Here is a 13,364-nt window from a genome sequence, read left to right as displayed (position 1 = left end):
GGCCACCCTAAAGATAGTGGGCGGGCTACCCCGTACACCAGAACGCTACTCTTTTTTCAACCCGCCATTTTCCATCATTTTTATACACCATATTTCTATTGAAATATCAAGGAAAGGAAGATAGCCTTAAAAATGCCTATGAGCTCTAGGTAAAATTACTATATTTAGTCATTATTAGAAGTATTAGCGCGAAGATCTCTCGACTCCATATATTGTTCTTGCCCTAGTTCTCAGGGTTTGCTTCCTGTTCAACATCTATAATGAGCTACCTAGGTATAATTAGCAGGCCACTCGCCACACTCATGGGTCTATATAACACTTGGTCGTTTGTTAGCTTTCAACGTATGTCGAGCCTGAGGAACCAGGCAACAAAGAAATTAGCTTATCTAATGAACTGAGTCAGCAAGGACCACGACTTCTCGACTTGCGTTGCGGCCATTCCGGACTCGAGAATACACACGCGGTCCTCGAAGTGCGATCGAGGGCTTCTAGAAGCAGCTTCCAGAATGTCAGTGAACAGACCCCCTGCTGAATCCAGTTCCTTGTAGTTGTTTTCTTGTTATTCTCGTATTCACCTAGGAGGTTTTGTGGCGCAAAGATATGAGAATATAATGCATTCAACTAACATGTCAAATAGTGTGATTGACAACTCCCAGAGGGCCACCTTACCATGTCTGAAGTTCATGGAGATTCAGAGCTCGTTCCATCGGGCCCTGAGCTAGATTATCCGCTTGCTCTGGCCCCGCGACAAGTAAACTTGCGAGATCGGGTTACGGTTGCGACCCTGGTCCCTTTTGCCTCAGCAGAGGAAGTACCTCGGGCTCTAATGAAGTATCTCTCTGATCAATTCAACAAAGAGATTGAAAAGGGAGATACATATGCTATGACAGAGCCCATTCCATTGGCCCAATTCGGAAGATATTGGTTTTCGAACTTTGGTGTGGTCATGCTTACTGGCGACATCGAGAGTGCAGAGCAGACACATACGATGGACCATGCTGGAGCCAATTGGACCAAGATCTGTCTAGGTGGCTTTCACATTCGGCCTAATTACCCTGGCCGTAGTAGTCATGTCTGCAATGGCACTTTCATTGTCACTGATGCTGCTCGAAACAAGGGCGTGGGTAGATTGATGGGCGAATCCTATCTGGAGTGGGCCCCCCGACTAGTGAGTTCTTCACTGCAGTCGCTTCAAACGGGCTCCGAATTAATTTTTGCTAGGGATATACATATGCAGTTTTCAACCTGGTATATGAGTCCAACGTTGCATCATGTCGCCTGTGGGATTCCCTTGGCTTCAAACGGATTGGCCGGGTTCCCGGCGGAGGCAGCATCAAATCCCAACCTGGAGAGTTTGTCGATGCAATCATCTACGGCAGAGGCCTCAGTTTGGATGGCGAAGACTCTGTGTCTCAGGATCGCTTTGAAAAGATCCGTTATTATTTGAAGCATGGAAAGTACCCTCGTGGTGCTGATAGGGCCGAAAAGAGTCGACTGCGTAGTGCGGCGACTCATTACAAACTTCTTGGCGGGGAAGATGGGGAGCCCGAGAGGCTGATGCTGAAGGATAAGGAGGTGGTGTCAGACCCGCAGCAACAGTACGATATCGCCCAAGAAGTTCATCTCAAACAACATGCCGGAATCAACAAAACTACGGCAGCTATTGCGATCAAATACCACTGGGTACGAATCAAAGAGACTGTCAATCGCGTGATTCGAGACTGTCCACAATGCAAAGAGACTCTCAAGGCGCCCCCAATACCTGGGAGCAAAGATGATGATCTATCGCCATCGGAAACGATGTCTGGCATGGATATGGATAGCACAATTGAACAACCCCGAAAGGAACCGGTCAATGTCCCGCAGGCGATGGATGAAGCACCCGATGAGCCTCCCAGCTACAACCCTCTTATGCACCAACCAATCCCTCCAGCCATGCCCGGCACAGTCCACCCCATGACTGGGTTTGCACCCATGCCTCTCGACCCCCAAATCATGCAACTACACCAACAGCTACGACGCTATCAGCAACATAACACCATGACGGGCCAGTTCGCACCGGGCTCGCACAATCTCGGCATGTCAAGCTTTGACGATGCAATGCGCTATCATACAGCCAGCAATGCCTATCAAATGATGGTAGATGACGGCTCGGACCCCTTTCGACAAGACGTGCTTGGACTTGTGAACCCACCTCCACACGAGTTACAGCATGATGCTGAATTACTCTCGAAGTTCGAATATGGAAGTCCCTCAGACGGGAATTATGACTTTACGTGAACAAGCCTCAACTTTTTATTTTGGTTTCTTATTTCGGGGGGTTTATTTCATTTCGGATTTATTCTGTCTTAACCTTACTTTTCTTACTTTTCCCACTTCTCTTCCTATTGTTCTATGGCGTCAAGGCATCGGTCTGAGATACCGCTGATACTCCACCACTATTTTGCCGTGGACAGTGACACAACGCTTTATGCTACATACACTGTGCATCTTTTTAGGTATATTATTTAAATGAGATATCTCAATATATACTATAGAAACTCTATTTCAATGTAAATTGTGTACATCATCTTTAAATGTGTAGGGTTGAGGAGCCCTGATTGGTCACCGCCTTGCGCGACTGGGGGGTTTTTGGGGAACAGGAGCTCTGGGAAATTTTGGCAGTTCAACCCCTCCGACCTTTCGACTCACCATACCCCTTTTCTTATTTCTTTTACTTTTTTATTGAACGGTTTCGTGTCCGAATACCGATCTAATCATGGCCTTTAACGGCCAAACCCCCACGATTGTCGTGTTGAAGGAGGGTATGTGTTGTCTCCAGTGCGGGCAGTTTTGTTGGTGGGATTCTGTAACCTATGCTAACTACTGCTGCTTTGCAATTTATAGGCACCGATGCCTCTCAAGGAAAGGGTCAGATTATCTCCAACATCAACGCCTGTGTTGCAGTGCAAGGAACAGTCAAGAGCACTCTCGGTCCTTACGGTGGTGATCTCCTGCTTGTGGATGCCAATGGCAGACAGACCATTACAAACGATGGAGCCACAGTGATGAAGGTGCGTCTTGCTACTGATAAAAACGCATCACCGGAGGCAGTTGATGATTCTGACTTTCATGTATTTGGTAGCTTTTGGATATTGTGCACCCCGCCGCCCGCATTCTCACAGATATCGCTCGGTCCCAAGATGCCGAAGTCGGTGATGGAACAACCTCCGTGGTTGTCCTGGCTGGTGAGATTCTGAAGGAGGTGCGAGAACTCGTTGAGCAGGGTGTCAGCTCGCAGACCATCATTAAGGGTCTGCGGAGAGCGAGCGCCATGGCAGTCAACAAGGTTAAGGAGATTGCAGTGGACACGATGGATGCCTCAGACAGCCAGGAGAAGAAGGTTCAGACACTAAGACGGTTAGCTGCAACAGCCATGAACAGCAAGCTTATCAAGCGGAATTCGGACTTCTTCACAAAGAGTGAGGATCCCCTACCCAGCGGTTGCAAATTTGCCCCGAGGCTGACGAGATGGTATCATAGTGGTTGTGGATGCGGTACTTTCGCTGGACCAGGATGACCTCAACGAGAGATTGATCGGTGTTAAGAAGGTTACCGGTGGTGGTCTTCAGGATTCGCTTTTCGTCGACGGTGTCGCCTTCAAGAAGACTTTCTCCTACGCCGGTTTCGAGCAGCAGCCCAAACATTTCAAGGACCCCAGTATCGTGTGCTTGAACGTCGAGCTGGAGCTTAAGAGCGAGAAGGACAATGCGGAAGTCCGTGTCGAGCAGGTCTCGGAATACCAGGCCATCGTCGATGCTGAGTGGCAGATCATCTTCAACAAGCTTGAGGCTATCTACAAGACAGGAGCGAAGGTCGTGCTTAGCAAGCTGCCTATTGGCGATCTTGCCACACAGTACGTGCTTGCTATTTGCTACGGGATACTTGTCCAGACACTAATGATTTGATTTGCAGGTACTTCGCGGACCGAGACATCTTCTGTGCTGGCCGTGTGGCCTCCGACGATATGGACCGTGTTTGCCAGGCTACCGGAGCCGCAACCCAATCCACATGCACTGACATCCAGGAGCGCCACCTAGGTACCTGTGGCGCGTTCGAGGAGCGCCAGATTGGTGGAGAGCGTTTCAACTTGTTCTCCGACTGCCCTCGTGCTAAGACTTGCACTCTTGTCCTGCGTGGTGGCGCTGAGCAATTCATTGCGGAGGTGGAGCGTAGTCTGCACGATGCTATCATGATTGTCAAGCGTGCTCTGCGCAACACAACCATTGTTGCTGGCGGCGGTGCTACTGAAATGGAGTTGTCGAGCTACATGCACGGGTTTGCCGACCGTAACGTCCCCCACAAGCAGCAGGCCGTCGTCAAGGCATTCGCCAAGGCTTTGGAGGTTATTCCCCGCCAGCTGTGTGATAACGCTGGTTTCGACGCTACAGACATCCTGAACCGCTTGCGTGTGGAGCACCGCAAGGGTAACACCTGGGCTGGTGTCGACTTTGACAACGAGGGCGTGCGTGACAACATGCTCGCCTTTGTTTGGGAGCCCAGTCTCGTCAAGGTCAATGCTATCCAGGCCGCAGTGGAAGCCTCTTGTCTGATCCTGAGTGTGGACGAAACGATAAGTAAGTGACCTGTTAACTATTTACTACTTTCCATCCTCTATATCATGGCTAACCCATATTTCCTCTCCCACAGAGAATGAGGAATCGGCCCAACCTGGTCAACAGCGCGGTATGCCGCCCGGTGCTGCCCAGCGCGCCCTCCGGGGCCGTGGCCGCGGTATGCCCCGACGAGGATAAACGAGTTTGACCCGAACTGGATGATGCTCGATGATATTCCCCCCAAAAAAAGAAGGACACCTGCATGATTGAAGGTCACGAAGCAGTTGAAGCGAACTCTGCTCTGGCCTTAGTGGCGTCAAAGCCGTTGTTGAGATGAATATTGAATATGAAGTACAGGGAGAATAGAAGCCGAGTTGTTAGAGATAACCTTCTTTCCAAGTACATACAATTTAAACATAGTCCTCATGAAAGTATTCCTTGAAACTTAATTGCATGCAGATGATATATCAGATGCATTTCCAAGACCGAGCCGATCCGAGCAATATTCTATGTACAACGGAGTACTCCGTATGGCTTTTCTCTTTTATTTCTAATCTACTCCGTATTGTCTCGAGACCTTTTAATCCATTTTGCATCTCATTGGCCAATTTCCCACGCCAAGACAGGGCTATTGAATCTCCTTGAGTTGTATGACGTGCAGAAGGGCGATTTAGATGTTTATGATCTATCTATTTGATTTCTCCTATAAAATTGAGTAGAAATCTTCAAGGATTACTGAGTGAGCCCAATAAGGTCTTGGGCTTCTACGGTAGACAGGGGTTGATCGGGGCTGCCGATGAACGTCAGATATAAAAGTCCAGATGTACATTAGTCTTATTTTTCCTTTCTGTCTTGTATTTTCCCCCCCTCTTTTCTATTTTTGTTATTCCAGCCTTATAAGGAGATAGTGGATGAACCTCGGAGTATGTATGTGGCGAGTTCCTAGGATCCCCTTTTATCTTAATGCTTTTTTCCCCCGAACTTTTGATTTGATCTTTATTCTTTGCTTTCAAAAGGTTACCCTGTTTAAGGCTTGGCGGCTGCCGTACTTCCGATCTGTTTTGCCTTCAATCTCCCCTTCTCCACATTCAACGCGTTCAGTTCTCTTTGATCTTCTCACTTGATTCCCTGGACTTAAGAGACTTCCTGTGATGTCTTACTATCCACCCTACTCGGGCGCCCCGGGGTACCCCCCGCAGCAGCCGTCATATCCCCCGCAACAGCAGTACCCGTACGCTTGCTTATCCTTTCTGCTCTATTGAGAGTCTAACAAAGGTTTGATTGCAGACAAATGAATCACCAGCAGCCCTCCTATGGCGGCTATCCTGGCCAGTCCTACCACCAGCAGCCGCACCAGCCGCCGCCGCAATCCAACCCGTACGGTTACAGCCATTCGTCCCAGCCCTCTCAGTCCTACGGCGCGCCGCCTCCTCAGCAAGGTTACAATGTATGTTATGATGAATTCGGTGTCGGATATACACAAGATTGACATGTATCAATACTTTCTAGGCTCCGCCGTCTGGGTACAACCAGCACCCACCCTCCGGGCCACCAATGCAAGGAAGACCAGGTCCGTCTGACATTTCCCAAACCAGAACCACATTCTCGGGAGTGAAAGCTAATAATGCGCAAATTTAGCCTACGGTCAAAGCGGCGGCCCCCTCCCCCTCCTAGCAACCCCGTCGCCTTCGGCCACGGTGCCCCCCAAGGCTATAGCTTCCAATACTCCCGCTGTACGGGCAAGAGAAAGGCCTTGTTGATTGGCATCAACTACTTCGGTCAGAAAGGTCAGCTGCGCGGATGTATCAACGATGTGAAAAACATGTCGGCCTATTTGAACCAGAACTTCGGCTATGCTCGCGAGGACATGGTCCTCTTGACTGATGACCAGCAAAATCCGATGAGCCAGCCGACCAAGGCAAATATTCTTCGGGCTATGCACTGGCTAGTCAAGGATGCACGTCCCAATGACTCGTTGTTCTTCCACTACTCTGGTGAGTAACCATGCTTCAATCACTTTTATGGCGGCGAACTAACAAGATTCCAGGTCACGGCGGTCAGACACCCGATTTGGACGGCGACGAAGAGGATGGATATGATGAAGTTATCTACCCGGTGGATTTCCGGGTTGCAGGCCACATCGTTGATGATGAGATGCACCGTATTATGGTGCAGACTCTACAGCCGGGAGTCCGTCTTACAGCCATCTTTGACTCCTGCCACTCTGGCTCCGCTCTGGATCTCCCCTACGTCTACTCCACCTCCGGTGTACTCAAGGAGCCCAACCTGGCAAAGGAGGCTGGACAAGGCCTGCTTGGTGTGGTGTCGGCATACGCGCGTGGTGACATGGGCAGCATGATGTCAACCGCCATGGGCTTCATAAAGAAGGCCACCAAGGGCGACGAAGTGTATGAACGCAACAAGCAGACTAAGACTAGTCCCGCGGATGTCATCATGTGGTCCGGCAGCAAGGATGACCAGACCAGTCAAGATGCCCAGATTGCCGGTCAGGCCACTGGTGCCATGTCCTGGGCTTTCATCGCCGCGCTCCGGAAGAACCCTCAGCAAAGTTATGTCCAGCTTTTGAACAGCATTCGTGATGAGCTCGAGTCCAAATATTCACAGAAGCCACAGCTCAGCTGCAGCCACCCCCTAGGTAAGGTTCTCGGGTTACTTGGTCGCAACCAAATTCTAACAAGTCCTACAGATACCGATATCCTTTATGTGATGTAATTGCATCTGGAAATGAAGACAAGGAACGATACTTGTCTGGCCTTCAATGAACATTTGCATGCTTTTGTTTTAATGAATTGCCCTGTATGTAATTCCACCCTCGGTGTTCCAGTGCATATTTGGCCTGTGGGTGGTGCACTATTTGTGATTAATCCCTATGAATCTGTGATCTACCACTGTTTATCCATCCAACATGAGCTGCATATTACCTAGCTCAGTGACGATAAGCATCGGTCTTTCTGACATCATCGTAGACAACCGCCCACCCTGGGCATTTGCACCACCAACACATGTCCTTTTGGTGTTGCGATGTTTCACTATGGGAAAATACAGCTAGTGTTTTTTTATCCAGAACAGCATGCTGCAAGCTCTCCATCAGTTAAACATATTGAACTCGATGTGATGGGATCTGTCATGGGCGGGAAAGCTGACCGAGTGATATGGATATGGCGCTGTACGGATTTGATATCCTCAGGGGGATAGGACCGTCATATGTCATTTTTGCCTCCCGAAGAAATTACATCTCCGAGGAGAATGAACCTCTTCAACTGATCTTTCAATGTAACAAGGGTGGATACGATCCTGAAACGCAAGACCCCGAATCAAGCACAATGGAGTCAATTCGCCAGCACCGCAGGATCCGCAGAAAGATCGAGCAACAATTTGTTACAAAACATGAGAAGCCCGAGGATGTCTGGACCCATGAGGGCCGCTACTATTACCGTGAAGGAGAGATTCACACAGAACCTCGTGAGCCGACTGATGACTTGGGTGCCACACGAAGAAGGGAACATGGCCATCGCACTTTTATCACTGGGCCATCCCTTCAACCTCGCCATACCGTTCGATCACACATCGAGCGGGAAGGAGATGTCGAGGGCGCCGAGTACGACCCGGGAATCACAAACGAACCGCATACCATCAACTCAGAAGAGACGCTGGGAAACACGCCTGATATTATGGTGACTGGCGTTGAAAGACCTCGGCCGGGTTATCCCTTAACGGATAGTGAATCTGATATCGAGTCGGAGAAAAAAACAAACTCATTGTCGTCACATTTGAAGGTGACTGTGACACAATGGATCCTCACAACTGGCCACTCAAATGTCGAGTTTGGACGACTATAATCACCTCGCTGACTGGATGCGTAATTTTTTGGTCATCCACGATCGATTCCACTGCTCTCACATCAACCAAGAAATTGTTTCATACTAGCTTCGAGGTCGAGACTTTGCCGACTGGTATGTGGGTAAATATTTGAATGACTTCAACCAGACTGACCCAGATTCTGTAGCTATGTTCTTGATTGGTGCTGGAGTAGGCGCATTGGCAACAGGACCTATATCAGAAGTCGTTGGGCGCACCCCCGTGTATATACCCACCATGATCGGGTTCATGTTGTTTGACATGGGCGCAGGGCTTTCCCAAAATGTGATACAGCGAACTGTTTGCCGCGGTCTAGCTGGACTCTTCGGGTCTGCCCCGGCGGTTATAGCAGCAGCATCCATCGTGGACATCTGGTCACGCATTGAACGAGTATACATCTTTCCGATCTTTTCGATCATCATATTCACTGGTCCATTGGTGGGCCCAGTACCAGGAGCATTCGCCGTCCATGCTAAATCGGCAGGCTGGCGCTGGGTGGACTGGATGACCATCATTCTCGCCGGACTTGTCCTGGTCCCGGTTCTGCTGTTCCTGCCCGAGACATACAGCCCAATCCTGCTGTACTGGAAAGCGAAAGAGCTCCGCCGCCTGACAGGCGACGACCGGTACCGGTCCCCGCTGGAGTTCAGAAAAGCCACGTTCGCCCAGCGCATGCGTACCTCGCTATACCGACCGCTGGTACTTTTTGTGACAGAACCAATCATTATGATCCACTCGCTCTCTCTATCTCTCCTCTTTTTGATCCTGTACACCTTCATCGCCGGCTATGTCTCCATCTATGAAAAGGCAAACAACTTCAGCGCGACCTCGACCGCCCTCGCATTCTTGGCCATTGAGGTCGGAGTCCTTCTTTCAGCACTGACACTCCCGATTTCAATGTGGCTCCTCCGTAGGGCGATTTACCGCAGCCGTGCAAGAGGCCAAAAGCGCCCAGATCCGGAGATCAGTCTATATATGGCCATGTTCGGTGCGCCTTTTATCCCCATCTCGCTATTCTGGATGGCTTGGACGGCCAGACTCTCAATTTCTTTCTGGAGCCCGCTTATCGCTTCGGTATTCTATGGCTTTGGGACATTGTGCGTTTTCGTCTCGGCCTACCAGTACGTCGCCGATGCGTTCGAGGAACATGCTGCAAGTGCGCTTTCCTGTCTTCAGATGACGCGGCTTGTTGCTGCCGGTGTTATGGCTATCATCGCGGAAATCATGTATAGCAACCTTGGCGTTGCATGGACGTTGACTCTGTTGGGTTGCCTTTCGTTGTTGTTTTTACCTATTCCTTATTTGCTCTACTGGAAGGGGTATAAAATACGTACATGGAGTCGGTATGCACGCAGGAATGAGCAGGGCTAAGGCATGTGTACGTGAAAGCCCTGAAGGTAGCCCTAGAGATAGCCCAGATTGTAACCAAGTAGTGATAAATGTCGCTACCCTAGCTAGTTCTCGTTTGTTGATCTCGATATTTTCTCAAGCTTCTTAATGCCGAAACTCACGGTACGAACAATCGACCTTCATTTGATCTTATGGATAGACGTCCTCCATGCTGTAGACCCAAACCACTTGCTAGAGCATAAACTCCTCGTCACGAGTCTTGACCTCGATCTTGTCTGCTAGAAAATTGCCCACGAGGCAGAAGTTGCTTTGATGGCCGCTCTCTGACAAGAACTGATATCCATCGTCTCTTCTTATGACCAGGCATGGGAAAGGCCTTCCACATTATCGTATATGTATATTGATCTGTGGCTGCAGGCGCCATTTAGCCTTGGGTGCTATACGAACTCCCACTTCGTGCATCTTCCGTATAGAGCGTATCACCTAATTGGGTCCTCTTGGATACAAGTATGGTTTGGTGCACGAGATCCAAATATATAGCTCGGGTCGCATGGTTGGCAGAAAGGTTTGACGAACTTATTATAGCGTTGGCAAGAATTGAAAGAGTACTAGGGGAAGGGGCTGTGGCAGAGTAGTATTCATGGCATCGGAATTGGCACTGGAAGAGGTGCTTAGTTGATCCATTCGCAAATTTGGAGCCGACAGAGCATTAGAAGGGGAAGAGCACTGCATTATACCGGCGATAAATATATATTTGACAAATGGTCCTCGATCAGGTTACTAGCGTACACTGATTTGGCTGAATGTCCCGATCCGCGCTAGTCCTCATAAATACGAATGAAGAGAAAGAAAATTGGGGGACAGGGTTGATTATATGCATGAACAAAAGAGAAATGCAAAGCAAACTCACACTAGATGAGTGCTAAATAGACAATTATGGATAATACGCTGATAACACGTTAATAACATATTAATAACATATTAAGCCTGTACACTCATGATAGTTAATATTTTTATTTCTTTGTTTATGTATAGCCCATAGGATTTTAAATGCTCAAAAAGACTTTAATTTGAGGTGAATGGAAGGGAATTAGGGCTGCGGGTGGGTGGATAACCCCATTAATAATTCATTAATAATTAATTATCCTATTCGTCCGTATCAACAATCTTCCACGTTCCCGCCCGGAGCTCCACCATCTCTATACAACGTATACTCTTCAGGTATTTTCAGGCATTGGCCTTTCGATTGGTATTGCGATTGGTACTGCGATTAATCTTGCGGTTCATATTGCGATTTGAACTGCGGTAAATTGCGACCGAGGGGGAGGTTGACGACGGGGCCGGATCGGAAGCAAAGAGAGAATTGTACCAAGCTAAACATTTGATTAGCTATGTTTTAGAACGTCAGACCGTTCAGCTTACCTCGAATTTTCTCCTGTTCGATATAACTGATCCGACCGATGACACCGTCGGCAACTTGCAGATCTTCACTGTGACGGCCTACATGCTTTCGCAAGTTTCCAGTCCGGTAAGGATGCTAAGAACAGTAAGCCGAACAATCCTTCATAGGTTTATAATAGGCCGATGCTCATGTGGCATGCGTTTCGGGTCTGGTACTCTCACACCGCTGACAGTACACCCTGGATAGCGACAATATTGCTCGCCAACCTGCAAAATCAAACGGTTCTTCTGATCCTAGTATATGATCTTAGTCAATCTCTTGTATAACCCTCTGCATAACTTCCATTCATCAAGGGTCACTTGAATGTAGTCACTCACCCGTTCGTATTCCGGCATCACAAGTTCTCCAGAAGCAACTTCACGAACGTAACGGAGATAAGCAGGATGCTTAGCTAGGAAGGTAGGCCAAGTCATGATCAAAGTGTACTAAAGCCGAGATAGGGAGCCGAAGAAAGATGATTTCCTTTGAAGGTTGTGAGAATCCAATGGGTAGACCGAAATCCTACCCCGGGCCTGCTAAAAACTTGTGGATTTCCCATTGTCTGTATAAAACAGGGTCACGTGAATGTATCAAATCAGTCCCGTTTCGACTCCCAACACGCGCCGAACCTCGAAATTTGTTGTTTAATCTCGGGATGAAACCAACCTTCCCTATAATATAATCTATGGGCATTGTTAGAAAGCTACACTGCAATTTTCTCACTGGATACCTGCTTGTTCTGGCCATGATCTCGTTCCGATATGTCCATCATCCTTGAAGATAACCAGCCACCCGGGTTCATACGTCTCGGTCCCACATGGTATCATGAGATTCCTTTTTTACCACATGGATGGGAGACAACCAATGATCGAGGATCTGGATCACTCAAACATGCAGCAATGAAAGCACTTTTGCGGGACCAGTCCGCGCTGAAGCCTGAGCTGTTTGAATACGTCCACTGGTATTTGGCAAAATACCTGTGGGATTCCCTCAAAAAGTGGTAAGTCATCATAAGAGAGTTTTCTAAACCCCTCTGTCAAATTCCCGAGTCTGTTCAAATCTAACCGTCTACACAGCAACAAGCAGACAATGCACATGTGGAAAATAATGGCCAGCGTTTATCCTGTACAATTCCATGAGGTTAGTCCCTACTACTGCCTCAATGCTGGCTGTCCCAAAAAACCACTGAGAGACTACATGGGTATCCTCAACAGTGATGACTTTCGCTGGCGTGCAATCTTGACAATTGCAACCACATACTGTACTGCCACAGACCTGACTACTATACCAAATATCAAGAATCTGGTTGCCCTGGACGTTCACAGTGAGACAAATTCGTCGAGTCTCGCACCGCTGGAACCCGTGGGCGTGAGTAATGACGGTATCTCCTTGCAAGATGGATTTGTGCGTGGTTGGATTGAATCCAAAGCACTACAGCATCTCCGCATTCTCAGATTCTACCACCAACGCGAAATGACCGTTGCGACACTGGAAGCTCTGCGTGAACTGCCAGAGCTCCAGCTCATTGTGGCGTACGAGTGTAAAAATATCACAGAAACGATTCAAAGATACAATAGGCCAGCGAATATTATCATTCCCATAAAGGGATGGTCGGCCTGCAGACTCGATTGGTTTTGGGAAACCCATGGAACGTCAAAGACAATTGATGATCATCTGTTGGCCTTGCTTCATGTTTACGAGTCTAGTCTCCAGATACCTGCAGAGGAGCATGATCATTCAAGAAGGCCATCATCCCTACCAACGAATACCCCGATTTTGGAGTTCAAACTACCAACTGTCGACCACAGCAGAAGAGATAGGGTTGTGATCCGCTCTCGGTATAATTCAAAGTCAATTGTATTGTTTACTCGAAATCCTGTGATGCAAAAGCTTGATATCGAGAAGCAGAAACGTGGAAGGGAGAAGAAGCGCGCTGAACCACCTGAAAGAGGAGATCGTCCTGCCAAGCGAGCAGTCATGAAAGAGAGGGGACCTGTGGATATCTCGGAGACTCTAAATCAGTTCTTTTGATGGATTGAATGGCGCAATGGGACACCTTTGAAGCGATATTCTAGCAATATTTCGAATTTTTGTCATCT

General features: G+C 48.5%; 6 protein-coding genes across 6 annotated transcripts; 5 read left to right on the top strand and 1 right to left on the bottom strand.

The window, feature by feature from the left end:
- Positions 1-670: 670 nt before the first annotated feature.
- N7517_003045 (putative histone acetyltransferase Spt10) lies at positions 671-2,280 on the top strand (the record flags this gene model as incomplete). The annotated part of the gene is made up of 2 exons (XM_056720775.1): positions 671-1,168; positions 1,222-2,280. 2 exons carry the CDS (start codon positions 671-673, stop codon positions 2,278-2,280), a joined length of 1,557 nt encoding a protein of 518 aa, XP_056584910.1.
- A 478-nt stretch (positions 2,281-2,758) lies between these two features.
- Positions 2,759-4,793, top strand: N7517_003044 (chaperonin-containing T-complex subunit CCT7; the record flags this gene model as incomplete). Its single annotated transcript, XM_056720774.1, has 6 exons — positions 2,759-2,804; positions 2,887-3,053; positions 3,125-3,461; positions 3,523-3,895; positions 3,955-4,616; positions 4,690-4,793. The coding sequence occupies 6 exons, from the start codon at positions 2,759-2,761 to the stop codon at positions 4,791-4,793; spliced, it is 1,689 nt and encodes a 562-aa protein (XP_056584909.1).
- Positions 4,794-5,746: 953 nt separating this feature from the next.
- Positions 5,747-7,328, top strand: N7517_003043 (caspase family protein; the record flags this gene model as incomplete). The annotated part of the gene is made up of 6 exons (XM_056720773.1): positions 5,747-5,826; positions 5,883-6,042; positions 6,105-6,118; positions 6,234-6,589; positions 6,643-7,251; positions 7,303-7,328. The coding sequence occupies 6 exons, from the start codon at positions 5,747-5,749 to the stop codon at positions 7,326-7,328; spliced, it is 1,245 nt and encodes a 414-aa protein (XP_056584908.1).
- A 611-nt stretch (positions 7,329-7,939) lies between these two features.
- On the top strand, positions 7,940-9,845 carry N7517_003042 (Major facilitator superfamily domain general substrate transporter; the record flags this gene model as incomplete). The annotated part of the gene is made up of 3 exons (XM_056720772.1): positions 7,940-8,336; positions 8,393-8,569; positions 8,623-9,845. The coding sequence occupies 3 exons, from the start codon at positions 7,940-7,942 to the stop codon at positions 9,843-9,845; spliced, it is 1,797 nt and encodes a 598-aa protein (XP_056584907.1).
- A 1,206-nt stretch (positions 9,846-11,051) lies between these two features.
- Positions 11,052-11,699, bottom strand: N7517_003041 (uncharacterized protein; the record flags this gene model as incomplete). Its single annotated transcript, XM_056720771.1, has 4 exons — positions 11,052-11,197; positions 11,247-11,361; positions 11,448-11,519; positions 11,604-11,699. The coding sequence occupies 4 exons, from the start codon at positions 11,697-11,699 to the stop codon at positions 11,052-11,054; spliced, it is 429 nt and encodes a 142-aa protein (XP_056584906.1).
- Positions 11,700-12,026: 327 nt separating this feature from the next.
- On the top strand, positions 12,027-13,296 carry N7517_003040 (uncharacterized protein; the record flags this gene model as incomplete). Its single annotated transcript, XM_056720770.1, has 2 exons — positions 12,027-12,265; positions 12,342-13,296. 2 exons carry the CDS (start codon positions 12,027-12,029, stop codon positions 13,294-13,296), a joined length of 1,194 nt encoding a protein of 397 aa, XP_056584905.1.
- Positions 13,297-13,364: the final 68 nt, after the last annotated feature.

This window comes from Penicillium concentricum (genome assembly GCF_028827145.1).
Source record: "Penicillium concentricum strain IBT 3081 chromosome Unknown utg000001l_segment0_segment0, whole genome shotgun sequence".
NCBI classification, from domain to species: domain Eukaryota; kingdom Fungi; phylum Ascomycota; class Eurotiomycetes; order Eurotiales; family Aspergillaceae; genus Penicillium; species Penicillium concentricum.
The sequence above is the reverse complement of the archived record's forward strand: the minus strand, read 5'-3'. Positions and strand labels throughout refer to the sequence as shown.